We start from the raw sequence: 27,455 nt of genomic DNA on the forward strand, positions 1-27,455 counted from the left end.
TTAAATAAAATAGCTACTTGTCTGTAATTTATTTTTAATTTGTCGCTGTATTTAAATAATTCCTCAGTCCATTTTTAACATTTTTCCATTAAATAAAATGTAAAATTTCCATTTTAATTTGTCCATCAGTGTCCCTACTGTTTCATTTGATTTAAAACCAAGATTTCTATATATTGTTTTTGAAATATAATCGTTCTTTAAAACTAGGGTGCCGTAAAAGACTAAAATTTGGAAGAAAAATTGCATGTTGTCACCAACCAGGAAATTTTAATTTGTAGGAATCTTAACAAACGCAAAACACATCTTACAGCCAATCACAGAAACTGTTCTTTTGACCTTCGGTGACGGATAGTAAAATTAACCAATAAAATCCGAGAATAAAATATCGGCTTTGACCAATCAATACGACTGCGAGAAAGCGGAAGACGTGACCGGAAGTTTACATTTACCGAGCGAGCTAAAGCTAGCTAACCGTGTATTTTTGTTTTGACCGATTGAACAAACAAAGAGGAAAGATGGTTTGTGAAAAGTGTGAGTATCACTCTGTTGTCTTATCTGTGCATTTTATACAAACATCTGTTTGCTGTTAGAAAAGGCTAGAGAGAATTTTGAGAGCTGGCTAACGTCATATAATGCTAACAGTTCTTGCTGTCCATACAGTTATATTGGCTTATATTTAGTTCGATTGCTGCAAGGCGATCAAACTCTTGTTCTTCTCTTTTTTTCTTCTTTCTTCTTTTTATTCTTCCGTACGTTTTTTGGCGCAGCGTATCTTCAGCATACATTGACCGTACATTCAACTATCAAAACGTAAATCTTACAGAGGGCTTTCCGGGTCAACTTTTTTCAAAAAATTATAATTTTTCAAATACAAAGCAATTTCAGCGTCATTTTTAACATAGGAGTCTATGGAGGAGCCTTCAAAACCACCTTCAACTTTGACATGTAACTAGTTCCACATGCTTTCAGCTACAGAAACCGTTCATACATCATTCTTTTCAGCTCTTCGAGGGCTATTAAACTTGTATTCAGATTTGTTCAAATACGTTTCGTTTTCAAAATATTAATAAAAATTCAAAAGCCATTTAACATTAAAGTCTATGAGAGAGCCCTTTAACGAGGGTCATCTGCCAAATGTATCTCCTCCTACAGATTTCAAGCTACATACTCCATTTAGTCTTAAAACGCTCATTAGATGCTGCTCTATCAAACTTGTATTCAGAATTTTCTGATTCTGAATCCTTTCCGCACGCCAGGCTCTCAAAGTAGGAGTGGTTTTTGAGATCTCCTCTGAGTTTAACATTAGTGTGTATTGCGTGGAATGATTAAAGGCAGAGTGGGTGATGTCATCACTCAGAGTGAAGAGAGGCTGAGGAGATGCCTAAAAAACTGAAAACTGAACACCAAACGTTTTGCCGGTACAGCCAGTTGTTTGGGCAGAGTGCCGGTCATTCTTTCATTAAGACATAATGTAAAACCAAAAACAGAGAAACAGAGCTGCCATATTTTCTAACTCGCTGCCATCTCCACATCTTTGACATTATAGACCTAAAAATTATACCGTGTGCAGAGCAACTTCTTGTGATTTTGATGTTATTTTTTGTCTGAAGGCTTCGGTTTGGACAAAAAGAGAAGTTGTTCGGAGGGTACAACCCCCATTAAAATACATAGGATCTGCTCTGAGAGGAGTAAAAGGAGAATCACACAGGTGTCTTAATTAGGGCTTAATTAGGCAGGCAGAGCTGTTACCATGGTGACAGGCTGACACACAGAAGCATACAAATCAGCCATATTTGTAGTCTTTATCAGACTTTAAGCATTATATATGTGATATTGATCATCCTTCAGCTGTATACTACTTTTCCACATTCAAATCACACAGCCTGAGCTTCTTATAGCCTTATGGTATTATTCCAGCCTCAGAACTTTCATATGGTATATTCACAGGCTATTATTTAAGGTCATGACTTCATACTGTTCTTGTCTTCAGCTGTTTGTTTTCCATATCTTGCTAATATTCAAAGATTTTCTACTTTTCAAAATAAGAGCGTCATCTTTTTAAATTCTTAATCATGTTTCAGCAAATTCAAATACAGATTGCAGATTCTCCAGCAATTTAGAGCAATCCTTCACATCAGCATTTAAAGCAATGCTTCAGTTGCAGCAATCAAACTTGCATTTTCTTCAGGAAATGCTTTTCTAGTGGCTATTAAGTGTTATATATATTTTATTCCAGGCGAGAAGAAGCTTGGTAAAGTCATCACGCCTGACACCTGGAAGGATGGAGCACGGAATACAACAGGTGAATTATATATTCTTTTGTTTTCAGACTGGGTAAAGGTTTTCCTTTTCATGTGTGATATTGATCAGTACAGATAATTACAGCCGAATTGTGAGAAGTTGTTGACTGAAAGAAAGGAAGTATCTATCTAAAAAGGCAATGCCATCAGTTACTCCCACTGTTCAGCAGCTTGATACTGAACTATTAATCCTATGGCATTGTAGTCCTGTGTATTTTTGTCTCTCTAACCTACTGTATCTTTCTGTTAGATCATAATTAATATTGTATGCAATTTGTGCCTTTTTTTAGTTTAATCACTAAAACATAAACTGTTACTGTCAAATTTCAAGTGATAACTACTGTTTAAAAACTAATTCCTGTTTGATATAGAGGGGGGCGCCAGAGAGAGAGAGAGCGGCATGAGATAAATATAAATAAAAAATATAAATAAAAATAAATGATTGATCTCCTTTACAGATTTAATTAAAAGTGGAAAATCCAAATGAATGATCAATGTTCAGTTTTGCCAATAAAATGATGGTGGGGTAGGCTCAGCTTTTATTAAAGTAGCAGAGGGTGTTTAATGTGATCCTTTTGGATTCTCCCTTAGAAAGTGGTGGGCGCAAGCTGAATGAAAACAAGATGCTGACTTCTAAGAAAGCTAGGTGAGTAATTCATCCAGGTCATGTCATATTCAAAAGCTTAAAATCAAGCCACAACTGCACAGCTGATGCAGCCACTAGGGGGAGTGATGAAACATCTTCAGAAAGACTTATGTTATGAGTTCAGTTGCCTTGATTTTAAACTTTTGGATATAGTTTGCCGTGATCACTTTCCCTGTGTTCTGTTACGAGTCTCATAAAAGAAGAGCTGAATCTGTACTTATGCGTCTGAAATGCTTCTCATACTCAGGTTTGACCCATACAGCAAGTCAGGCTTTGCAATCTGCAGGATCTGCAAGAGCTCTGTCCATCAGGCTGGATCACACTACTGCCAGGGCTGTGCGTACAAGAAAGGTATAACCTCACTCTCAGTTTCTTCTACCATTATATACAAAAACAAATCCCAATCTTTTTTATTAAGATATAAAACCGGTCTCATAGTGTATCAGCTGGCACCAGTTCTGTCCATTATCGACTGTGGATGATGAAATCCAAATAATGGCGCATCTCAAAAGTCGTATCTTGATGAACCTTGAAGCGAGCTATCTCAGCTAGATAAAGCTGCTGTGGAGACAAACAATAAACAGTGTATAATGTACACATGTATGCCAGGTTCATGTGCTCTATTTAATGGCCAGATAGGTTAGATCATGACAGTGACTCTAAATGAGCTCTATCCTCTTGTTTTGTCACATTAGGAATCTGCGCAATGTGCGGGAAGAAGGTTTTGGACACCAAGAACTACAAACAGACGTCTGTGTGACAGCGTGTCGAAGAGAGGACTGCAAAGACTGAAAGAGAGAGATCTGGACATGGCTTTGTCCTCTTATTGCAAAATATCACATAATGCTGCTGAACCTATTACAGTAGCCATACACAGGCAAGCACAGCTCTCTCCAACCTGTTATCCCCCAATTCTCTAGTCAAGGCTTGTTGGGTATTTTAAATCCAATTTCTTTCTTTCTGTATATAATATATTGTGTGTTTCCTTTTGAGTGAATTAAAGCTTCCAGTTGAGAACATTTGATGGGGTTGTTTTATGTCTCTGCCTTGCAAGACATGAGGAGTATAATTTTAACTTTTTGCACACACCACATCTGTATTTGCTCTGTATGTCTGTTATAATTGGTTTATTCTGATATAATCATATTTGGAAAATAGATGCTGCAGGGTGGCAGGATCAGATGTGACCCTGCCATCCCCCCGCTTTTGTCAGAGATGGAGGTTATAGTTTACAGGCTGACGACAAGCTCCTGTGATATTTAAAGGGCTTGCTCTCCCTCAGGCCTTCAGCCACATATGCACACAATAATTTTTTATGTCCACTGATTAATTTATGTTGGAGTACTACAACAGATAAAAACCTGCTCACACAGGTTTTCATGTCAGCTTTATGGTGCACTCAGTGGTGCACTTGTAGTGTATTTCATTACAGATTACACATCATTATATGTAATTTGTAAGGAATTCTGTTTGATTATTTAAAGTGAGTAATATATTTTGAATACTTAGGCTAAAATAGGCCTTAATTCAGTCAACTAGCAATTCAGCTAAGTAGTTAGCAGTCATAACATGTCAGGACTGTGGTAATTCCTCTCATTTTTAATTCAGATCGTCTTAGCCTAAACATATTTAAAGATGTAAAAACAAAAGCACTTTCTATGATCATTAACTAAACACACAACTTTTATAAAGTTGTTATTCCTTTATTTATGCGAGGTTTTTTCAGAACATACTTAGCAGTGGTCAGCGATCTAAACAGCTCTAGTGTTTGGAACACAGATACAATAATTTACATGTTAAATTATATAATATGACTTTAAAAATGTATTTAGATAAGACACATAATTTGTTAAATTATTAAAATCAATGATTGTAAATACAATAATAAATCAAGGAAATCAAGTCTAAAAGTACCACGCTGCTCAAGCACCGATGTAATGTCTCATCGACAAAAAAAAAAAATTCAAATCATAGTGTTGTCACATTACAATATTGCACTCAGGTTTATACTTTATAACAACAATATTGCCATGTTAGTCTGTAAAATATCTACCAAAGGCACCATTATGTGAGTCTGTGTGTTCACAGTGACTTCAGCTGCAGGTCTGAAATCTTTCAGGCTTCAGTGTGTTGAGGTGTTTTTTTATTTTTTTCCTGCGTCTGTTTTTTGGTCAGTCGCAGATCTGCTGCTACTCTAGATTGTGCTTCTGTCTTCAGAGGCTCGGGAGAAAGTGGGATCTGACTTTTGTTAGGTGCACCGTGACAGGGTCAGGAATTCTTCGCGGGTTTTGGGGTCCTCGAGGTAAACTCCCAGCATGGTGCTCGTCACAGTGCGGCTGTTCATCTTCTGGACGCCACGCATTACCATGCACATGTGCCTGCGAACACACATGTCTCAGATCTCAGATGCAGCATATGACACACTTCAAGCAAACTCTTCCAACTACAGGTTGTGTTTAAAGGGGAGATTTGAATAAGCTACACAATCTTGGCTTGACCAGGCCTCTAGCCCTTGGTCAGCAGCATCAGGCACCACTGAGGACTGAAGGCAGTCTAAAAACAAACCAAAGCCAGCATAGTAAACCACATCCCCAACCAAACTGCTGGCTGAATTATTTGCTTTGGACAAGGGAGAAACTGTAAATGCCAAAGTGGGTCTGTAATGTTTGCTATAGAGCAATAGCCAGCGTTAGCCAACGTTCATTGACAGGCAGGCGTTTGTGGTTATGCCAGACTTACTGTAGAACCTTTAAACAAATGTGTGTACTTACGCTGCTTCTATCACCACGGCTACACCTTTTGGCTGCAGAGCCTCAGATATTGCAACAGCGATCTGTTTGGTCAGACGCTCTTGAACTAAAAGACAAAAATATAACACGTAAACTTCATATGTTGCTTAATTTCATTCTTGACCAAAATAGAAAAAACATTTTTGTTGCTAACCTTGAAGCCTCCGACTGTAGATCTCCACAATCCTGCAAATCAGAGAGGACTGATTACAGATCAGATGCAATAAAATGATTGATCTATAGATAAACACAGACTGGCATCAGTCCCTGACCCCTGGGTCTCCATCCTGGCAATCCATCTGTACAGACTTTTCATCTGTGAATCATTCACCCTTCTCTGAATCTGCCACACAAGATTCAACAACAGAAACCCACTGACTCCACTGCTGTTATTCTGGGTTTCAGACTCAGGGAAGAGACAGAAGCACACAGAGCGACTGTGATAATAAAGGCCGATTCCCACAGGTCCAAAGGGATTTTCTCATGGCTCGAAAAGCGGATAGAGTTCAGACTTGTATCTGTGAGTGTGCTTGATGAGGGGACTAGATGATGGCCAGTGGGCTTAGGCTCTAAGCCTCCAGGTCAATGCACTGAGATAACAGAAGAACGCAGCGACCTGGCACTAACTCCAGAAACATACAGCCACAGCACGAGGGTATAATGTGCATATGTGTCTGTATGCAAGAGCATTTTCATGTTACCTTGCCAGTTTGCTGAGTCCCACCACTTTCTTGTTGGGAATATAGCCAATGTGGACCTAGAGAGAGGAGACAGAGGTCACATAACAGCAGCAAAGGTTGGAAAATATAAGAAACAGTGCCAAATTACAGTGTTTGATAGGGCAGTGACATCACTGACACACACAAACCTACTGAATTCCTTACCTTGCCAAAAAATGGCACCATGTGATGCTCACACAGTGAAAACATGTCTATGTCCTTCACAATCACCATCTCATCGTGGTCTTCGTCAAATATGGCATTGTTTAGGATGTCTGGAATGTAAACACACACATGATTTAATAAACATCATCCTAACTTAAAAACAAGACAAACAACAAACAAGGTGTTTACATGAGTGTTAAATGGGTTGCAGGTCAGTCATTTTATCAGGAGCAGGATGAAGGAAAAACAAACATGTGTCACCTCTCTGCCTTCCACGCAGTCCTACAAATGAACCCACGCGTGCCTCTATCACACATGAGTACCTCCCGGTGTAAATACAGAGGGGAACTCACCGTCGATGGTCTCATGGTAGCCCTTGGTGAGAAACTGAATGGCCTTGGCGGCGCGCAGCGGCGTGCGCAGCAGCCCCTCTCGGTCCGTGTCCTCCCCGAGGTGCCGCAGGATGTTGGTGTAGGCGGCCTCCAGCGCCGGTAAGCGGGACACATCCTCGGCTTCTTTGCGGGACGTCTCGTGTTTGCGGTGCACACCAGAGTTCTTGGTGTCTATGATGAGTTCACTGAAGCCGTTGTTGCAGAGCTCCATGGCGTCGCTGACCTTCCCGTTGCAGTGGCTGTTCATGTCTTTGTGTTGGGGCTCTGGCACAGACGTCTGACAGATGTCACCGGTTAGATTGGTGTGCTGCTGCCGGTGCTCACCGAGTTTTTAAAGCCGGGGACCGGGTGCGCATCAGCTTCCTATTCGTCAGGGGGACGCATACGTCAAAACAATATGAGTGTCGTCAGTGGAGGGGGGGTTACAAGTCATCACAGAGCACGTCCACCCGCACCGAACCAAGCTAGACATGCAACCAATCATTTGACACCCTCCGTGTTTTATCTCTGTTTGTTCCAGTGATGCTCATGACTTCACGTGAAGCTCGCGCATGTGTTTTTTTGGGGAAGTCAGGCTGTGGGGCCCTTAAATTCAAATTACACGCAAATCAGTTTATATAAAGAGTTTTATATCCACGAGGAAGAGTGATAGTGAATAAATGTACATCACATGCAGCATAAAGAGAAAGACCGCCGAGTGATTGCAGTTGTGCTCCAACATGTATGAAGACGATACATTTTCGAAGAGCTGCAGCAAAATTAATAATGTTCATTGAAGTTATTGGAGAGAATAAGATGAGAGAAATGGCCTCCTACTATACACAGTAACTCCTGTATGTTTAACAGAGTGGCCCTTGGGGACGTCTACACGCATTATTCACATTTAGTTCTCCCCCTCATACAGTTAACAATGGAAAGCGAATGTGTGATGTGTGTGTGATGGGCTGTGTCTAACGTCATTAGTGCAGACAGCCTTCCTGGCATCATGATGGCTGCATGTGTTTTACAGTTCCTGGGAGAATGTGTCACATGCAGCCACCTTTGATGTTCATTCAGTCAGAAGGTCAAACTATAGTCTCTGTTCTTTCTCTGCAGATGTTTATTTTACGTGGCAAAAATGTACAATTGTATTGCAACCAGTTAAGAATTATATGAATTCATCGTTTTTTGTTTTTTTTTTTAGAAAAAAATTAGAGAATTATTGATAAGTCCATTCAGAGAGAATATTGACTGATACAAAATAATAATTCAGTGCCATTGCAGTGTTTTTTAAGTACATTAATCATTTTTATTTCAATATTTTAAAGTTAAAAGCACACTTTTCATTCAAACAGTGGGCAACACCCCTGAGAACAGCATACTCCTACTGTTGCAGGATGCTTGGCTCTGGTGTGGCCCGGGCAGACACACTGATGCCTGGATCAGCTTTGGTCCCCTCTCCTGCAGATCCTGCAGTCTCCTCCACAGGTGTGTTTCAGTCACCACATCTTAAGGTGGATCAGTGACTTAGGGGAGACTTAACTGAACCCTACAGGAGAGATGTTTATAGGACAGTCCTTGCAGTATCAGCTTGGAGTCAATTCATGCTGAACCTGAAGCTGCTGTCACTTAAATAAAACTTCTGCTGCAGTGATATCCCCCAGGAGAAGAAGTGGCTAAAATGAAACTTAATCTTATTTTTATTAAAATTATAGATGGTAGTAACGGTTGTTAATGTTAGTGTCACTCACAATAAAGCAGAGGAAGCAGAGCAGCATCTTGGTTCTCGTTTCCATGGTGACACGTCACGATCAGACGTACTTCCTGTTTGTGTCTCGGTGGTGGCGGGAGATTGCAGCATGGCGGTGCAGCCGAAACACAACCTGTCCATGGACAGTGCAGCCGAGAAAAGCTTTCTAAACTTTATTTTCTCCATGCCAGAGAAACCGGACACGACCTTCCGAATATTTGACCGTAACGACTATTACACCGTCCACGGGAAAGACGCCATATTCGCAGCTAAGGAGGTTTTCAAGACGAATGGGGTCATCAAATATCTGGGCTCAGGTAAGCTAGTTTACAGCCTAGCTGTATATGTAACTGTGCATGTAGCATAGCTAAAGGTTGCGGAGTGCTAACAGTCCCGTTGGGCAAGTTAATTTAATTGCACTTGGAGGCATATACTTAGCAAGCTAAGCTAGCTACAAGCGCATCCATCAGCTTCAGTGCTATCGGGTTTGTAGAGGTTGTTCCTTATGCTAACGTACTTACCAGGGACTCGGAAGCTGGAGAGTGTGATCCTGAGCAAGCTGAACTTTGAGGCCTTTGTGAAGGACCTGCTGCTGGTGAGGCAGTACAGAGTGGAGGTGTACAAGAACCACAGCAAGAGCAGCAAGGAGCACGACTGGAAGATCGAGTACAAGGTAGTGTGTGGGTGTGCTTAACAACTTTATTAGATATGCATGCCACTACAAAACAGACACAACTCTGCAACGTGAGCTGATCTCTGTTGTCTTGTTGTGGCAGGCCTCTCCTGGGAACCTGACCCAGCTTGAGGAGATCCTTTTTGGAGGTGGATTAGGAGCGGAGGGCTGTGCAGGGGTTGTAGCCGTGCGATATGCAACAGGAACTGACGGACAGCGCGTGGTTGGGGTCGGCTATGTGGACGCAGCACAGAGGACGATGGGAGTGTGTGAGTTTCCAGACAACGAGATCTTCTCCAACCTGGAGTCCCTGCTTGTTCAGATCAGCCCCAAAGAGTGTCTGCTGGCCCAGGGAGAAGGCAATGCTGAGGGGACCAAGCTGCGGGAGGTATGTGATGGGCTGCGTTTTTCTGTGTGTTTGTGTGAATTTGGAGTAAAGACGTGTTTGTGCAGGTGGTGCAGCGTGGCGGCGTGCTCGTCTCTGACAGGAAGAGGGCAGACTTCCGCAGCAAGGACATGGTCCAGGATCTGAACAGGCTGTTGAGAGCCAAGAAAGGAGAGACGGTGGTGAGCAATGCACTGCCTGAGCTGGACAAGCAGGTGAACAAAACAAAGACCCTCCTACTGTCTGTGTACATGAAGTCAGTTCCATGTTTGAAGGTGTGTATGTGGGTTCATTTTCAGGTTGCCATGTCATGTTTGGCTGCAGTGGTACGTTTCCTCGAGCTGCTCTCAGACAATTCCAACTTCAACTCCTTCAGTCTGACCACGCTGGACTTCAGTCAGTACATGAGGCTGGACAATGCTGCCATCAGAGCTCTTAACCTCTTCCAGGTCAGTGACTGTGAGTGAGGTCACAGGCTGTAACAGTTTCCACTAGGCCACTAGGTAGTTCTTATTTTTTTAACTCATTGTGTAACGTTTACGTGACATTCTGAGCAGACCACCGTCAGCTCGTCTGCGTCGCCACGGTGCGTCACAGTGCTGCAGGGCTTGGATGCTGGTTACAGCAACACAGAGGGCTGTGAAGCTGCACAACACAGGTTCAACACTTTGACACAATTCACCACTAGACTAAACATGCTTATGTATACACCCTGCTATCAGAGAGAGTCCATGTTGTAGGAGTGAAGTCCTCTGCCTTCTTACTGGCGGCACTCGCTGCAGCGCCACCCAGTCTAGTCCTCTTGTGCCATCTCTGCTATCAGTTTCTTTTATGTGTTTCTACATGGTGGCGTTTTTAAAATTCACTGCAGCTGTCTGCAACGGCCTGATGCGCATACGCACACGCAAACGCATGCTTTAGGGTTGGGCGATATTGGCAAAATTAATCATGATTAATTGTGGCATTTAGCCGATAACGATTAATTTGACGATTAATTGATGACAATTGCACTTACATGTTTTTGACTCTAAATTGGCACAGTGTTCTAGCATGATACCGACAAATCATCAGTCAAGTGAACTACTTCATTCTGGTGAGTAGTGATTAGGCACCAACCAGCCATGGAAATATGTATTGATAATATTGAGGCACAAACTGCTTCAAAATAATAATGAAGCAAACATTTAAAGTAACTTTGTCCTTCAAATGTTTTTTATCTTAAGGTCACAAAGCATGTCAACATTAAAATTAAACAGACAAATAGACAAATAAGTTCAGAAAAGTCACATCAGTGATTATTTCAAGTTAAAAAATGTGTCTGCGCAAATGAACCTGTGACTGGAATATGTCACACACTAGTGCATGTTTTCACTCAGACAGCAGCAGAAAAAACAAACAAATAAACAAACCGGACAATTTCACATTTAAACGTGTGTCTGTGCAAATCAACCTGCGTTACAATCTTCCAGCGCTTCGTTTGGTCGTAAGCAGCACGATGACTAAACGTATCGCGGATTCTCAGCTGAGTGGAATTCTGTCCAATATCTGCTAGAGGAGACTTCGCAGTTGTAATGTTTCCTATCTTGCTGTGGAGTCTGTAAATAAAGATCGGAGTTCATTCATTTGATACGAGCAAAAATTCAGTTACTATGGCAACAACCAACGCTCCACGCTTCACCTAATGCATGTCGTGGCACTATATACAGCTGTAGCCGGCGTTGTGTCCTCTTCGTGCTTTCTTCGTGCTCGGGCTTATGGTGACAGACGTTGAACTTATGTTAGGAACGTGCTGCTCCGCATTATTTAACTGAACACCACTGCCTTCCGCCATTATTGTTATTGTGGACTCACATGTGCGCGGGTGATGGTGAGAGTACGCCGCACACAAAAATGCGTCATCATGACGAGGCACTAATCGCCATAATCGATAAGTGGCAAATATTAATCGATGACAGTTTTTCTGACGATTAATTGCACACGATACGATTTTGCACAAGCCTAGCGTGCTTACACAAAAACTTATGTGTGTACAGGTGAGCCCACTCCCAGCAGCAGGTAGAGTGCGTGTTGCTGTTTGGCTCTCTGTTGCTCATGACATGCTAGTTGGTTTGACTTAACTCCATTGACTATGCCCAGATAAGCCATGGTAATAGGCCTACCACTACTCATAATAATAATATCAACATTAATATTAATATCATTAATAATAACAATAACAATAATAATAATAATAATGTTGATGATTGGGGGCCTTTCCAGTGTTAAATGTCCTTTAGAAATTAAAGTTTATTGATCTTTGAAAGGGTGTATTGCATTATATGTCATTATCATTATATTAGTTGAACATGGTCTCAAAACGACAATATTATCGCTTATCGCAATAATTTTGCTTGGCAATTAATCGCCCAGCAAAATCTGTTATCATGACAGGCCTAGTTTCCACTATGATTCCTCTGAGTATCAAGCTTTTTTTCAGTAATAAATCCTGCACCTCTCATGAAAACCATGGCTGGAACTAACTTGATATACCGTAAATATATAAATTATATAAATTTTTTAATTCTTGATTTTACAAAAACAAAAATAATCTGGAATCAGCATGTACAACGTGTTTCCAAGTACCCATACTTGTTACCAATCTAGGAATGAACATGGGAGAATATTTTGTTTCACAGAATCTTGTAGACATGTAGAATAAACTGTGATGAAATAATTCAAGCTGAGGATTCTCAGAAGCTTCAAATCCTGACACTTCTGCCTGTTGAACCACATTCTCCAGGGTTCACCTGACGACACCAATGGAGCTCACTCATTGGCTGGCCTGTTGAACAAATGCCGTACGCCGCAGGGTCAGCGGCTGGTCAACCAGTGGATCAAACAACCACTCATGGACAAAGCCAGAATAGAGGAAAGGTAAAGCATGATGGTGGACAAAAACACCAGATCGAATACCTCAGCAGCTGTCCTGCGCCTTCTAAAATTAAACCTTGTGTGTATAGGTTGGACTTGGTGGAGAGTTTTGTGTGTGACTCTGAGCTGAGGCAGACCTGTCAGGAGGATTTGCTGCGACGCTTTCCTGATCTTCACCGCTTGGCCAAGAAGTTCCATCGTCACACGGCTTCGCTGCAGGACTGCTACCGTGTCTACCAGGCTGTGAGCCACATCCCTTCCCTCATCACAGCACTGGAGAGATACTCAGGTAACCTCTAGGAACACCTGTGTGGTGTCCAGTTGTGCATTGTTCCTCTCTAAACCTTTGTGTTGTAGGGAGCTATGAGGTTCTGCTGCACGCATTGTTCATCTCCCCACTCAGAGACCTGCAGGCTGACTTCGCCAAATACCAGGAGATGATCGAAACCACACTGGACATGAACCAAGTACTTTCCTCCCTTATGTATTTGCATATCTAAATGTGTAAAACGTAAGAATGCTTATTCTGTGCGTTGTTAATGTGCAGATTGACAACCATGAGTTTCTGGTGAAAGCATCCTTCGATCCAGTGCTGAGTGAGCTGAGAGAAAAGATGGACGCTCTGGAGAAGAGCATGCAGGCGGTGCTCAACAGTGCAGCCAATGAATTGGGTAACTACAGCACAAACACACACACAGCTGCATTTAATCCAACCTAATCTCACAGATCTCATTTCAATATTAGGTCTTGAAGCTACTAAAACGGTAAAGCTGGAGTCGAACGCTGTACTTGGTTTTTATCTGCGAGTCACATGCAAGGAGGAGAAAAGTCTGAGGAACAACAAGAAATTCACCACGCTGGATGTAGCGAAGAATGGAGTGCGCTTCACGAACAGGTCTGCCACACATCAATATCAGCGCGCCAGATTAACCACGCAGTCAGCTGATGCTCTGCTCTGCTGTATTTCTACGTGTCCACAGCAAACTAAGCTCACTGAACGAGGACTACACCAAGAGCAGGGAGGAGTATGAGGAGGCCCAGAATGCCATCGTCAAGGAGATCATCAAGATCGCCTCAGGTGAGGAATGCCATCACATGCTGGTCACTGCGATGATGAAGCGTGGGCTGACATTTAGTAATTGATTCCACTCACATTTTCTACAATGGCTAGTTTTTAAACTTGTGATAAATGACTGTGGTCTGACTTTTTTTTATCTAGTAAAAATCTCCTCCTTGTGATCTTTAAACTCTTGAACCACCAGGTTACGTGGATCCCCTGCAGACACTAAGCGATGTAATCGCTCAGATGGACGCAGTTGTGAGTTTTGCCGTTGCTTCTGTCTCCGCTCCTGTGCCCTTTGTCCGGCCTCACCTCTTAGTTGAGGGTGGCTGCAGGCGCATGGAGCTGCTGCAGGCCAGACATCCCTGCATGGAGATGGACGCCGACACCGCCTTCATCCCCAATGATGTCACCTTCATCCAGGACGAGAAGAGCTTCTACATTATTACAGGTGAAAATGGAGCCAGTGTGAGCAAAGAATGTTTACTGAAGGATAAAGACTGGCTAAGTTTCATGATTTGGGTTTGCAGGACCAAATATGGGCGGCAAGTCAACGTTTATCCGGCAGGTAGGCGTGATCGCTCTGATGGCTCAGATCGGCTGCTTTGTGCCGTGTGAAAAGGCAGAGCTTAGTGTGATTGACAGTGTCCTGGCCAGAGTGGGAGCAGGAGACAGCCAGGTGAAAGGAGTGTCTACCTTTATGTCAGAGATGCTGGAAACAGCTACTATTCTGCGGTAAGAGCCAACAGTGTGACTGAAATTTACAGTAGTACACAAATACTACCACTGTTTCTCAACACCTACATTTTCCCTCCAGCTCGGCCACAAAGAACTCACTCATCATCATTGATGAGCTCGGCAGAGGCACATCCACATACGATGGCTTTGGCCTGGCCTGGGCCATCAGCGAGCACATCGCCTCTAAAATCGGCTGCTTTTGCCTGTTCGCCACACACTTCCATGAGCTGACAGCACTCGCAGTGCAGCAGCCCGCCGTCCACAACCTGCACGTCACCGCCCTAACGTCTCACAACACGCTCACAATGCTGTACAGAGTCAAACCTGGTCAGTTGCACCCACATTTTTCCATCCTGATACAAACTCACTGTTTAACCTAACTTAACCATTACTGCAGGTGTGTGTGACCAAAGCTTTGGAATCCATGTTGCCGAGTTGGCGTGCTTCCCACCGTCAGTGCTAGCTGTGGCAAGAGAGAAGGCGGAGGAGCTGGAGGAGTTCCAGGATCCTGCAGGGGAGAAGTCAGAGCAGGAGGAGCCTGAGGCCAAGAGGCGACGGATGGACAAACAAGTAAGACTCAGTTTTTCACCATCCTGTTGTCCTGATGACAGATACATGCAGTGACCTCATATTCTGTCACACTTTTTATTTGGCAATGATTAGGGCAGCTGATGGCTCATGTTGCTTTAACGATCCATAAAGCCTGACTCTGAATGTTCTGTCTCTCCTTCAGGTTGGTGAAAACCTGATCCAGGACTTCCTGTCTAAGGTGAAGTCGCTTCCTGCTGCCAGCATGACTGACAATGAGGTGAAGAAAGAGCTCAAGAGAATGAAGCAGGAGTTGCTCACCAAAAATAACTTGTACATAAGTGAGATCCTTGCACGCTGAGTTCCTGTGAAATCTGCTGGAGGTTTGTTTAGGTTTCGCAAAACCACACTACAGCGCTTGTTTTGTTTAGTTTTTCAATAAAGATTTTTCTGTTGAATGTTCTTGACCCACACTGTCATTTGAATATCTGTTGTTGCACACCAGTGATCCTCATTGTCACATTACTAAGTAATTAAAACACCAGTGACACCTCTTTTGATGTGTTCATAGAGAATGACTTTAGTTCCATCTGAAATCAGTGTGCTTTTTGACAGACCATGTCCTGCATTAAAACCAAATGTACTGACCTCTACTGGACTTAAGCTGACCTCAAGTGGACAAAAAATGAACTGCAGCTTTTCAGAGGACAGCAGTGACCTTGCTCAGGACAGCACAGATTTAACTAAGTCTTAGAGCTCAATAGAGCAGCCCGTCTTTGAAACTTAAGCCCCCACAAATCTGAGGAGGCAGATATCACAAGTATTTAGCCACTCAAACCCTCGAAATATATTATTATAGATATTATTTGCCCAATATTTGCCAATCCTCTTGTCTACTGTAATGTTTATCCCTTATGAAAATTACAAATGCAGTAGAATATGAGCAACTATATTTTGTTTTCAACTAACAGCATCTAAAGTATAATTATAATTCAATATAATTAAATGCCCATCAACATACACTTTCATGTGTTTGACCATCGGGATTTAATCTATGGATGTTTCTGAAAGTAGTAATGCTCAAAAGTTAGTGCCTACTTTTTAAAAAAATGTTTTGAATTTGTGAAATAAAATCGAGTGTAGTAGGTTTTTTTTTACAGGCAATTACAACCTCAGACAAACAACATATAGCTTTTATCATGCCATTATTTATTTAGCAAAAATAAAGCCAAAAAGGAAAAAAAAAAAGTAGGCCCATTAATAAAACACCTTGTAGATTCACCTTTAGCAGCAATAATTTGTACTAATGAGTTCTGTATGAAAGTTTTGTGGCTGCAAAACAGGCTGAATTCATGAGTGGGTGTTTGGTGGTTTGCATTAAGGCCAAGCAACTCTACTTCTCATCTGTCCTCAGGACTTTGTTTCACAACTGCTGTGGTCTTTCCCTCTTGGCACTGTGTTAACACACACCAGAATGTTCCAGAGCAGCAAACTGCCAAAACGTCTGCACACCTGCTGATGATCAATTCATTAAGGTGCTGCAGCTCACCTACATCCTGTGGCAGTAGTAAGGGGACACTTCGTATTAAACACTTTTTTGTGGCATACATTTTGCTAAATCAATAACGGCACAGTGAAAACATATGTTGTTTGTCAGAAGAAATATAAGAGGCAGTACTAACTTTTGAACATGACTGTAAGCCCATCAGGTCATGCTCATCACCATGATCAGCAGATCTCAAAATTTCACGTGATGGCTAATAATCTTTACAAAACAAGCATCATCCCAGTTTTTGGCAAACACCATTTTAAATCTTCAGGACATGAACTTGAAGCACAGACACCTCTGATCTAATAAAGTTTTATTTTCTTAGAAATGGCCAGTTTCCTGTTTCTTTTTTTGTCTTTCTAAGAAAGTATACCCCTTTTTGAATTCCAACTAGCATCTACATAATGGTTATTGAATACTTCACAATATATTAAGTCTAGATGTTATGGTACATGCATACGATTCAGGCTGCATGAGGAGCCACAGTCACCACGATACACAAGGAAGGGGGAGGAGGTGGGGGTGAGGACAGGAGGGGACTGCAGTTGACTCTTTAATTCCAGTTCGAAGGAGCTCTGAGGCCTCCTATTGAAACCCTCTCCACAAAACACTGACTGCATTGACTTATAAACATATACACGCATACACACACGCACTGTACATGAGACACAGTTACACACACACCTTTATACAACTGCGGAGCAGCTCCACCTGCCGTTTAAGCTAACAACTGGAGAGGGTTTTTAGTGTTTAAACAAGATTCTCTTTCACAGAAAGAACTTCACCACTGGGATGTCAGAGTGTCTGCAGTTTGCTGGGGTGCTTGGGCGAAAGGAGGGATGCTAACCAAAGAAAAATAATAATAATTATAATAATATATAATAAAATAAAAGACATTCAAATACAGTCAGCTTTTTGCTTGAAAATACAAAACTACATGAGAAAGCATTGAAATAAAATCCACTGTTCAGAACATATATTGTTTAAAAAAAAAGCTCAAGTGCTCCATCACACACACGCGTACGCACACATACACACACACAATCTTCACACGCACACACACAACAGAGCAACATCCACCCATTCGTTGCCTAGTTACAACTGCCTGGGCAGCCAATAGGGATGGCAGCTGTGAGGAAGCAGGAAGTCTTTTTAACAGCAGTTCTTGAAAAGAAAAGGAGGAGGAAGTGGGCCAGGAGCTGAGGACTAACACCAAGGAGGGGGGGGATCCTATCCTCACACCCTGCCCTTCTCTTCCCATCTTTGTTTACAGGCTGCAAAATAAGAAACACTCCAGTGAGGAATCTCTTGTGGCCATTCGGTCAGTCTACCCTCAGCTCCACTGCTCCCTCTTGTGATGTCTGCCTGCACTGCAGCCGGCAGGAAGCTGCTTCCCCTGCAGCCTCTTTCTCCTTGAGCCCGCCTGAGAGCGCTGCAATCAGAGTCTCTCTGGGTCCTTATGGCTGCAAGTGTAAGTGTGTATGTAAGGGTGTGTGTCCATATTTGTATGTGTTTACGGCTGTGTGCAATGTTAATGTGTCTGTATGCTCATGTGAGAGAGTGTCACGTCTTCAGTTATGTTGCAGCGTGTTGGACTCAATGGGCGGTGCAGAGTCATACAGAGTATCTGTGTCGTGTGTGGGCTCTCCGGCCAGCGTGCAGGGGTTGGACAACGTTCCTGCTCCGCAGTCACAGAAGAAACTGGAGCCAAAAAGATACCAGTTATTAACAACCTTCACAGAAGCTACGTCTGCAGTTTTAAAAGAAATATACTGTTACTCAGATAGCAACTGTAGAATTTAGAAATGCACACCAACATGCAGCTTACCGATCATGCCTTATAAACTCCACATCATGTCCTTGGTGGCATTTTTTAATGCAGTTAACACAGATGGCATTCCTATCCGTTGTATTACAGGTGTGACATCTGCAGAAATAAGAATTGTTTTTTAGAATTAAAACTAAAATAACCAACTTTTACAGAATCATATATTCCATGCTTACACACTTTTCTTTCTGTGAAATCTGGTTAATGTATGTTCTGATCTCCCTATATAGATATGGACTTTATTACAGTGTCTTATTAGTCAGCAGCAAATATTTGATAAAAGACAAAAAAATCCTACACCAAAGCACTTTTTCCTGAAGAAAAATGAAGTGGCCTGCGATGACAAGTTATTACAGTAACTTCTTTGCACTGATTATCAGCTATCAGACATCAGGGGTGTGGTGTTGGCTTTGTAAATAAACTAAAGCCCATGGCATAGAAACAGTAGACGGACGAGGTGAGCGCCACAAGGCTTGTAGTTTGATGTCAGAACAAGCTGCTGACTGGACATCACACAGCAAGACTGTGCAACATTGTGCAGAGGGCCCACACATACACAATGACCCAGCCATTACAGTGTCCACATTCCTCTTGGTAACACTCTGTGCTGGGTTAGAGTTCATCACATAGAGTGTTTTCCCACAGTGACACTCACGGAGGACTAAATGCCCCATAAATGTTCAAATGTTCAAGCATTCAGTGGTAGATTCTACACATTCTGTTACCCATATTACCCAAAACAATGAAAATGGTAGCTATTTTTTTCAAATACTAAACCAAAGTCGTTTCCTGAACAGATTGGAGATTTATGTTTGCTGAACAGATATCTGAACTATTGTTTTTGCTCTGCGTAAACATACCAGTACCACTGAGCTCGTTATTTAATGTTGCTTACCTGTAGAAGTCATGCATGGGGTAACTGGTGTAGCTGGAGATCTTGTAGAGACACTGTCCTCTGCTCACAGCCTTCTCAATGGCATCCTGATTATTCAGGATCTTATTGTCTGACAGAAACAGAAAGAGAAGGTGGTTAGAGAGCAGACAGGGTTAGGACCAAGCCTGCAAGGCAGCTTCTTACCTTTCATGGTGACGTTGACTCCAGAGGCCAGAAACAAGCCTCCAAAACGATTGTTAAAGATCTGGTTGCCCTCCAAAGTTGCAGTGGCATGGTTAGTGATCTCAATACCTGTGGAAGCAAATGACACATCTGCTGTGAGCACCATGGAGGACTAAACCAGGCTTCAATAAAGTTCATTTTCAACAGCCTAACCTGCAGCAAAGCCATCAAAAATACGGTTCTTGCGGAGTATTGGATGGCTGTTGGTGCTGATCAACACACCAGCCTGAGCATTTCTGAAGATATCATTCTCTTCCAGCAGACCTACAGAGAATGAGAATTCATAATAAGCTACACGTGTACTGGAACTGGTACAATTTTAACAGCATGTGGAGTGCAGCGAGGCTTGTTAAGGACTAGAGCACCTCTGCCTCCGTTGAAAATGCAGATGCCTCCATCTCTGCCATCATGGATCTTGTTTCTTCTCAGTGTTGGATTGCTGTCCGTCTTGATCCACACTCCAGCCATGGCGTTGTCAAAGATCTCATTGTCCTCAATGAAGCCCAGACCTGTTACATTTAACAGGAAGTTTAGACAGTGATTAAACGGACTGTAAATAAGACTATTGGAGTGTAACTTGAGTTGAGTTGTAACTAACCTGAGTTGTAGACTAAAATCCCTCCATTCTGGCCTCCCCAGATTTTGTTGCGCCTGATCTTTGGGTTGCTCCCCGTTCTGTGAACAATGAACAACAATTACTGGAAATGTCCTTAACTGAAAGAAAACCAGTGAGAAAAAAACACCTGAAAGAAGGTAACATTACCTTATTTGCACACCAGAGTACATATGATTGTAGATGTCATTGTCTTCCAACACACCGTGCCCGTTGTCATAGAAATATACACCAACCTGAAAAAGGGGATAAAAAGAATAGTCCATGTGATATGGCTGTTTTATATTTTAGAAAGGAATATTTAAGTATTTTTGACAAAATGTTGACACCTTTTGACAACTGCTAGTGTAAATAGGGACACATTTTTGCTGCTGCCTTTCACAAACGGTGTACTTGATCTTTGTTCAGATCAGGAATCTCTGAAAATAATCAGCATCTACAGTTTCCCACGATTGAAAGTAAAGTAACTGACAATAAAGGTCAGCACAGCTCATGATTATGATGCTTATAAATAACTTTAGGTGTCTGTCTTAAAATGAGTGTCATATGACAAAAATTATAATTGTTATTATGTTATTATTTGATTCTAGATGATGTGGCCATCCTCACTGTCCCATTTTACCTGTTTGCCGCTGTGGATGCGGTTCTTTCGGAGGACAGGAGTGCTGCCTGTGGTCACCCAGACTCCGGCCAGCGTGTTGCTGTAAACCTCATTCTCCTCAATCACTCCCTGGCCTTTCTCATGCTGTAACACAAAGTGGGATCAAACTGAAATAAAGTACCAACTCAGACATTTGACATTAGCCGTCACTTAGAATTGTAGAGTGCTTGTACCACATAGATGCCGCCATGTTGTCCATCGTGGATCTTATTGTGCCGTACAATAGGGCAGCTGTTGGTTCGGATTTGAATTCCTGCTAAGGCGTTACCGTAGATGTCATTACTCTCTATCAAACCCCGCCCATCTCCAAATATGTACACTCCTCCTTGGTTACCATTGAATATGGCATTCCCCCTGTAGTGAAACAAAAATGTCTTAAAAATCTTTAAATTTGTCTTTACATTACCACCAATGTGGCCTCCTGTGAAGTGTGCTCTTACCGTATCGTTGGGTCACTGTTGGATGTGATCCACACTCCAGCAAAGTTATTAGCATAGATTTTGTTCTCTATAAACTGTCCCCGTCCCTTCTCATGAACGTAGATGCCTCCTGTCTGACCGTGGTGGATCTCACACCGCACCACGGTGGGGTTGGCATATGCTTTCACCTCAAAGCCTGCTATGCGATTTCTATGAATGTTACAGTTCTCAAAGTATCCCTAAAACACAGAAGAAAGATCAGCACAGGTGTAGATTTTTCCCTGTAACATGTTCAGGACATAACTGATGATAGTTACCATGCCGTGATCAAATGTAAACACTCCAACATCTCGACCATGGTGGATGTGGTTACGTCTAATGATGGGGTTACCATGGTTTTTCACCCAAATTCCTGCTAGCGCATTGTTGCTGATCTCATTGTCTTCATAAATGCCCTACAACAGAATTTTGGGTAGATGCAAAGTCTGTGAGTATTTCTGTGTGTATGTTACACTGGCATGAATGCTTTATGTGTATATATATTTTTCTTACCTGTGCATGGTCTGTAATGTACAGTCCTACGTTCTCACAGTCGCTGATGTTGCAATGTTTGATGGTTGGACATGCTCCCTGTCCACTCACACACACTGCTGAACCCACTAAACAAAGCAGAACATAGAAGGGTCACACAACAGCAAGGCTATGAGTGATGTTCACTTTTATCATCAACTGACTAATAAGAAAAAGAAAAAATTCTAAAAGATGCTCCACAGAGGCCAACCAACATCCATATATTTTTAAAGAGTATATCAACAAATTTGTCCTTTCTAGCCACCACATCTTTTCAGCATTTTTAAGCAGGCAAATTAATCAGTGCTTCTCACATTAGAAATAATCCTGTCTGCTGCACTCATTAGCAAAACATATCAAAAGGTCAATCTGGGACAAACTGGATTCCACAGAATTTGAATTACTTCCTTGACCTGCTATTTACTGATCCATGATCCATGATCCATGATCCATTGTGCCATGATATTTTATGGTACATGCTCTTAATCTCACTGCATCTGACCCAGCATATATAAAATATCCCCCTTCACACCGAAGAAAACTACTTGACTTTGTCAAATCCATACATGCTGCAATCAACTGTTAACAGAAATGTTTGTGCCTTTGAATATGACACAAAATTAGCTACTGCCAAAGGAACATAGTTAATGAAAATAAATAAAAACAAAAACTAGCACACATAAAACACAATGCAAGTTGTAACAATGTAATGGCAATAAAACAGAAAAAGAGCCTACACTAAATGTTAATGTGTGCATGGCCTGTACAGCTACAGTATCACTATGTAACAAAAGGCTGGTGTATGAGTGCGAGATACCTGTGCATGTGGAGCGGATGATGCAGTGGTCGATGTTGGGGCTGCAGTTGACCGTGATCTCCAGACAGTGGTGGGCGTTGTGATGTTGCGCAGACTTATCATCAGGATTGAACTATGAGAAGAAGAGCAGCAGATGTCACACAAAGGTTATGGTTACTGACAAGACTTGAAGGTTCTGTCCACCCACTGCAATCACGCTGGACTCCACACAGCATTAGTACCGCTAACACTTCAAAGATAATAATCAGGAAATTGTGCTTTTTTTTTTTTTTTACACAACTAGACAAGATAATCACATTAACTGCAATGCTTTAATTTTTTTGTACCCTGACAAAAAAAATTCTCAAATAACAATTTGTAAATCATTAAAACCTCCATATATGTCCTTTAACATATCAAACAAGGACATTATTATTTTATTTTTAAATATGAATAAGCCAGAATACAATACTGAACGTTTCTAGTGTGGCTACATGAAAGAGGTAAAAGTGAGGTCATGTACCTTGATAGTCATGTATCCCACATACGCATCCTCTGAGCCCTCCATGAAGACAAATGTGGAGTCTCTGGTATTTTCTATAACCACCTTATCTGCTACTTTACCAGGCGCTGATGGAAAAGCAGAGAGCACTCATTAAAACCCTAAAATGCACTGATATATACACAGTTCAGAGTACATCCCTGATGTAACAAGAGATATTGATTGTATGCAACACTGGCATCAGGGAAATGTGATGTAAAGGCATCAGGCTCACCTGCACCAATCATAGTAATGGGGGACTCTATATAAATCCACTCATCTGTATAGATGCCAGAGTGGACAAAGATGAGGCCATCAAAGTGGGCTTCTTGTACCCCACCCAGTGCATCCTCGATGGTGTCATAATACTGCAGGAGAAAGGCGCACACACACTTAATCGGACTGGAAAAGCATGTTTAAATTAGTTGTGCAACACACAAATAACTCACCAACATATTCTCTCTGCCTTTGTATCGGCCAGGGTTACTGTAGAAGTGCTCAGCAAAGCCTGGCTTTACATGTGCACCCTTGTACTGCAACACACAGAGCAACAAAGTCAGTATTTTTGGTAGATTTCTGGATGTGCAAATAAAATATGAGAATGCCACTGTACAAAAAAAGTTACTGTCAGTTTTGTGTGATCACCAATATTCAAGTCTAATAAAAACTAACCATACTTTAGAAGAGATGTGTTCTAATCCATCATTTGTCTGATGACTTACAACAAAACTACTAATGCAAAGAAACCTTACATTCATTCAACAATGCAATAAAGTGATCTTAACTCCTTAACTTTTAACATAAATTTACACACAGTCGGTAGCAAGGAGAAGAACACCTGCTACAATGGAACTACTGAATAATTGCAAAGTTTTTTTTTTTTACTTTGGATTTAACATGGTAGTCTTCAAGTGTAAATAATCGGCATAGCCTTAGAGACACACACAAATGACATTAACTGATCAGCCTCTGCAGCTTTCACTGTAAAACTGAACTGGACTGTAAAAGCAATACAGGAAAGCTATTGTGGCCTGCTGCAGTTTCCAGCGACATTAAGCACTCGTCAAACTTAAGACACAGTATCTCAAATGCACAACAACAACACTTAAAAATCATAGAGGACAACATACCAGCTGCTGGAAGCTTTCCTTCCATGGGTTTGGGTGTTCATGTTCCTCAGGGCTGACCTGATAGAACCTGCCTGGTTCAGGATGCATCATGGGGCGCGTGTACTCAAACACCTCCATGTACAGGCGCTTCCTGAGATATTAAATACCACATGCAAAACAAAATTGTCTTTTAGTGACTGTAATATGCAAAAAAGAGAAGTGAGCAGGTTTTATCTCCTCAGCAGCACTGACCATAGGATGGGATCATTTGCTAGCTGGCTGAATCTCTTGCAGACACAAGCTGCCTGACAAAGGTCCTGTTCCAGCAAGTAGGAGAAAATCTTCAAAACGACCTCATCTGGAAGCTTCTGCTGCAGATACTGCTCTGCTGGGGCTGCTAAAAAAACACACATACACACAAAATTTAAGTTTTAGGGAAAACCTCTACCTCAAGCGCATTAAACCACAGTGTCATGCTATTTTATGGACTGAAAATAAACAAGATTTACTAAGAGGCACAGAAAAATCAATAAAGACTCAAAAAAGCAAAAACACTCCTTGCCCAGCTGAGATTTAACACACACCTGGCAGGTCGTGGCTCTTACCGGACACTCGTGCCCGCTTGGCTCGATGGCCAAAGGCCTCTGTTGATGAAGTGGAAGCTCCCTGCAAAAGAAAATGAGCAGGATATAAACTTCATGCTGAGATCCAGGCACTAAGTAATCAACTGAGAAAATTTACAGCTCTGTCACACAATCATTGTCCCTGTGGAGGAGTACACTCAGCCTTTCACAAACACACACATGCAGTAAAATCCAAACAAAAATGCTTTGGTCGAACCTCCATAGGGCCCTTGCTGGGGCAGGCAGAGGCGGTGGCAGAGGCAGTGGCGGTTCTCTTGGGAAGCAGGGTCTTGCGTCGAAGCTGGTAGGGACTGTTCTGAGCACCTGGCCCAGACTCCTCAATAGCCATTTCTGCTGCAGCTGCTGCAGGAGCCTCCTCATCTGGACACAAAAGGAGAAATTCTGATAAATATAGATACATGATAGATAGAAGTATCTACTGATCACAAACAAAAAGGAAATTCCACTGTTGTAGCAACAATGTACAGGTACTCAGCATACTATACATAAATCTGTAAGGATAAAAAACAATACAAAAAATGCCACTTTCTAAATTGGCAATTAAATGAACAAAGTTGCTATTTAGAGCAGTGTCTCCAATAATAATTTAAATATAAACCATCACTAATCAGTTCTATTTTGATCATTTCCACACCTAAAAGATTTGCAGGAACGGCACCATTTAAAATGATAATTTCCTTTACCATGTCTCACACAATGGTGCACATTTAGCTTGCACGCTGCATGCCAACTGCGCAGGCTTACAGACAGGGTACTAGTTGGTGAGGCAGACAAAGGTTAGTGATTGATAATGGCAGATGCACCCCCTGCAGCCGCAGTCTTTCATGTTAGGTCATTCCCAATAGATGTCAGTCAATGTGCATTTGTCTCTAGGACGGTCCTACATTAGCAGAATATTCTATTGTTGCTGTCAAATAAAGGGCCGCAGATGATTCCGATCATACGTGTGGCTAATGGCTAAAAACTGAACTGCGTAGCAGGCAAATCCGCGGTGTAAACAAATCAAGCCGCGGCTAGCAGTATCCGAGAATAAGGAAGGGGATAATGGATCATTCTTCGGCTACATTAGCTTCAAACTATTGCCGCGTACAAACAAAATGGACCCGGTAAATTCATCCAAATCACACTGTATCATCTATCACAGCTGATCTGTGTGGCCTCTCAACGCTGGGGCAGCTAGCTAGCATTGCCCCCATTCGCTGCTAATGTTTTTGTTAACGTTACACCCCAAAAATGGCAGTCCAAAGACACCGCAGATTTACACCCTCAGAAACTGTAGTGACAGCTGGGAATGCAGCAGCCGAGCACACATGAATATTGTGAACACAGTGTGAGAAGTCGATAATTTTGCCTTCTGCCTAGGTTACCTGAATATGAGCCATTAATGTTGTCCATGTAGCTACATACGCATTACGTTAAAGCGAAGACAACCCCCAACCTCCACCTAACCTGGTAAGCTAGCTAGCGGTGTTAGCTAGCCCCAATCACTCAAGCCAAACAAAGCGCGGCCTGGCCTGAGCCACAGAGCAAGAAGCCTCGGGTTTTCCTGCTGAACCCGCCGCCTCTATGCGTGCTGAACAAGCCAGCAAAAACAGGGGCTATGTAAAGACTGGCGTCGCCTGACACGGCTTCGCGTGATATCAATGGCTGACCGTGGCCTAGCTTACCTCTATCCCCGTTGTTCCGTTCGGGCTGCACCGGGCGCGGCCTCGACACTCGCCTGGGTCTCCTGTTGGTGGCTCTGACGGAGTTCATCTGGGGAGTTGGTTGTTGAAAAATACACCGCTATCCTCGACCCTCCGTTACTAAATTTAGCCCTCCACCCAAACTGTCCTCACGGACAGCCTTTTCCCAGATACACCCAAAGAACTGCGATCAAAAACCCGCTGGTATTTGGGGTGTAATCGCGTTTTTTCTCCTCCGTGGTGTCACAGCTCCCCCCGTTTCACTGCTCCGTGCCAGCTCCGTTTCAGTCTGTAGCAGGAGGAGCCATTAACCCACACGGGAAACAATCGCGAGAGGAAAAAAAAAACTAATGTCGCTTTGACCAATCAGGCTCGATGTCTTATAAACTGCTCCTGTGGCAGCCAATCAGACGCCTCGTATCAGACGTCTTGACAAACCTTTCTGTTGGGGTTCGGAATCGGTCAAGCGGCGATTTGATCAATGCATGAAAACACCAAAGGACTTCATCTTCATGTGGAGTCAAATAAAGTGATCATTGCAGTGCATATTATTATCATTGAACACACTGGCTTGGATTAAAAAAAATCACTCTCCTATGATGAGGTGATATTTATTATTTAACATATTTTAGAAAAATGTGTGCAGCAATGACAATTACTTTGTGTATACTGCTTACCTACATTTAAATGATTACAAAATTAATCTTAGAGTAGCACATGTATTGAGGTCTGGAAAGAGAATGAGCGGGACATTAACGTTCTAGGTCTAAAACATAAAAAAGTATGAGCCCCTTACACATTGTTCTGGTCATTTAAAAATGTGTCAATAAGTCAATGTATCAGTTTTTACTTATTTTATTTTATCTTACCCCATGCTTACTTCTTCTTT

The 27,455-nt window shown here is 42.2% G+C and overlaps 4 protein-coding genes across 7 annotated transcripts; 2 read left to right on the plus strand and 2 right to left on the minus strand.

Annotated features, from left to right (window-relative positions):
• Positions 1–398: 398 nt before the first annotated feature.
• On the plus strand, positions 399–3,968 carry cript (cysteine-rich PDZ-binding protein). The gene is made up of 5 exons (XM_028431329.1): positions 399–531; positions 2,237–2,302; positions 2,892–2,946; positions 3,194–3,297; positions 3,642–3,968. Exons 1-5 carry the CDS (start codon positions 516–518, stop codon positions 3,704–3,706), a joined length of 306 nt encoding a protein of 101 aa, XP_028287130.1. The 5' UTR covers positions 399–515; the 3' UTR covers positions 3,707–3,968.
• A 696-nt stretch (positions 3,969–4,664) lies between these two features.
• On the minus strand, positions 4,665–7,388 carry gch2 (GTP cyclohydrolase 2). Its single transcript, XM_028431436.1, has 6 exons — positions 6,973–7,388; positions 6,620–6,729; positions 6,437–6,492; positions 5,890–5,921; positions 5,718–5,802; positions 4,665–5,324 (listed from the first exon to the last, which is right to left on the minus strand). Exons 1-6 carry the CDS (start codon positions 7,256–7,258, stop codon positions 5,195–5,197), a joined length of 699 nt encoding a protein of 232 aa, XP_028287237.1. The 5' UTR covers positions 7,259–7,388; the 3' UTR covers positions 4,665–5,194.
• A 1,011-nt stretch (positions 7,389–8,399) lies between these two features.
• Positions 8,400–15,492, plus strand: msh2 (mutS homolog 2 (E. coli)). Of its 2 annotated transcripts, XM_028430918.1 has the most exons (17): positions 8,400–8,478; positions 8,932–9,057; positions 9,265–9,413; positions 9,517–9,801; positions 9,867–10,013; positions 10,098–10,247; positions 12,578–12,711; positions 12,798–12,997; positions 13,066–13,175; positions 13,256–13,379; positions 13,453–13,603; positions 13,689–13,786; positions 13,971–14,219; positions 14,299–14,503; positions 14,586–14,833; positions 14,904–15,076; positions 15,240–15,492. In XM_028430918.1, exons 1-17 carry the CDS (start codon positions 8,424–8,426, stop codon positions 15,393–15,395), a joined length of 2,760 nt encoding a protein of 919 aa, XP_028286719.1. In that variant the 5' UTR covers positions 8,400–8,423; the 3' UTR covers positions 15,396–15,492. The 2 variants fall into 2 exon arrangements, with proteins under 2 accessions (XP_028286719.1, XP_028286718.1); XM_028430917.1 differs by lacking the exon at positions 8,400–8,478 and having other exon boundaries at positions 8,829–9,057.
• A 1,387-nt stretch (positions 15,493–16,879) lies between these two features.
• Positions 16,880–26,881, minus strand: fbxo11b (F-box protein 11b). Of its 3 annotated transcripts, none has more exons than XM_028431010.1 (22): positions 26,549–26,881; positions 25,078–25,241; positions 24,843–24,903; positions 24,490–24,634; positions 24,259–24,388; positions 23,578–23,661; positions 23,364–23,496; positions 23,111–23,217; positions 22,609–22,720; positions 21,774–21,880; positions 21,539–21,676; positions 21,243–21,460; positions 20,976–21,156; positions 20,764–20,886; positions 20,292–20,377; positions 20,127–20,203; positions 19,894–20,037; positions 19,682–19,792; positions 19,490–19,597; positions 19,307–19,415; positions 18,412–18,510; positions 16,880–18,284 (listed from the first exon to the last, which is right to left on the minus strand). In XM_028431010.1, the coding sequence occupies exons 1-22, from the start codon at positions 26,634–26,636 to the stop codon at positions 18,155–18,157; spliced, it is 2,655 nt and encodes an 884-aa protein (XP_028286811.1). In that variant the 5' UTR covers positions 26,637–26,881; the 3' UTR covers positions 16,880–18,154. The 3 variants fall into 3 exon arrangements, with proteins under 3 accessions (XP_028286811.1, XP_028286810.1, XP_028286809.1); XM_028431009.1 differs by having other exon boundaries at positions 24,490–24,631; positions 24,822–24,903; XM_028431008.1 differs by having other exon boundaries at positions 24,822–24,903.
• Between the last annotated feature and the right edge of the window lie 574 nt (positions 26,882–27,455).

Source organism: Parambassis ranga, chromosome 19, assembly GCF_900634625.1.
Source record: "Parambassis ranga chromosome 19, fParRan2.1, whole genome shotgun sequence".
Lineage (NCBI taxonomy): Eukaryota > Metazoa > Chordata > Actinopteri > Ambassidae > Parambassis > Parambassis ranga.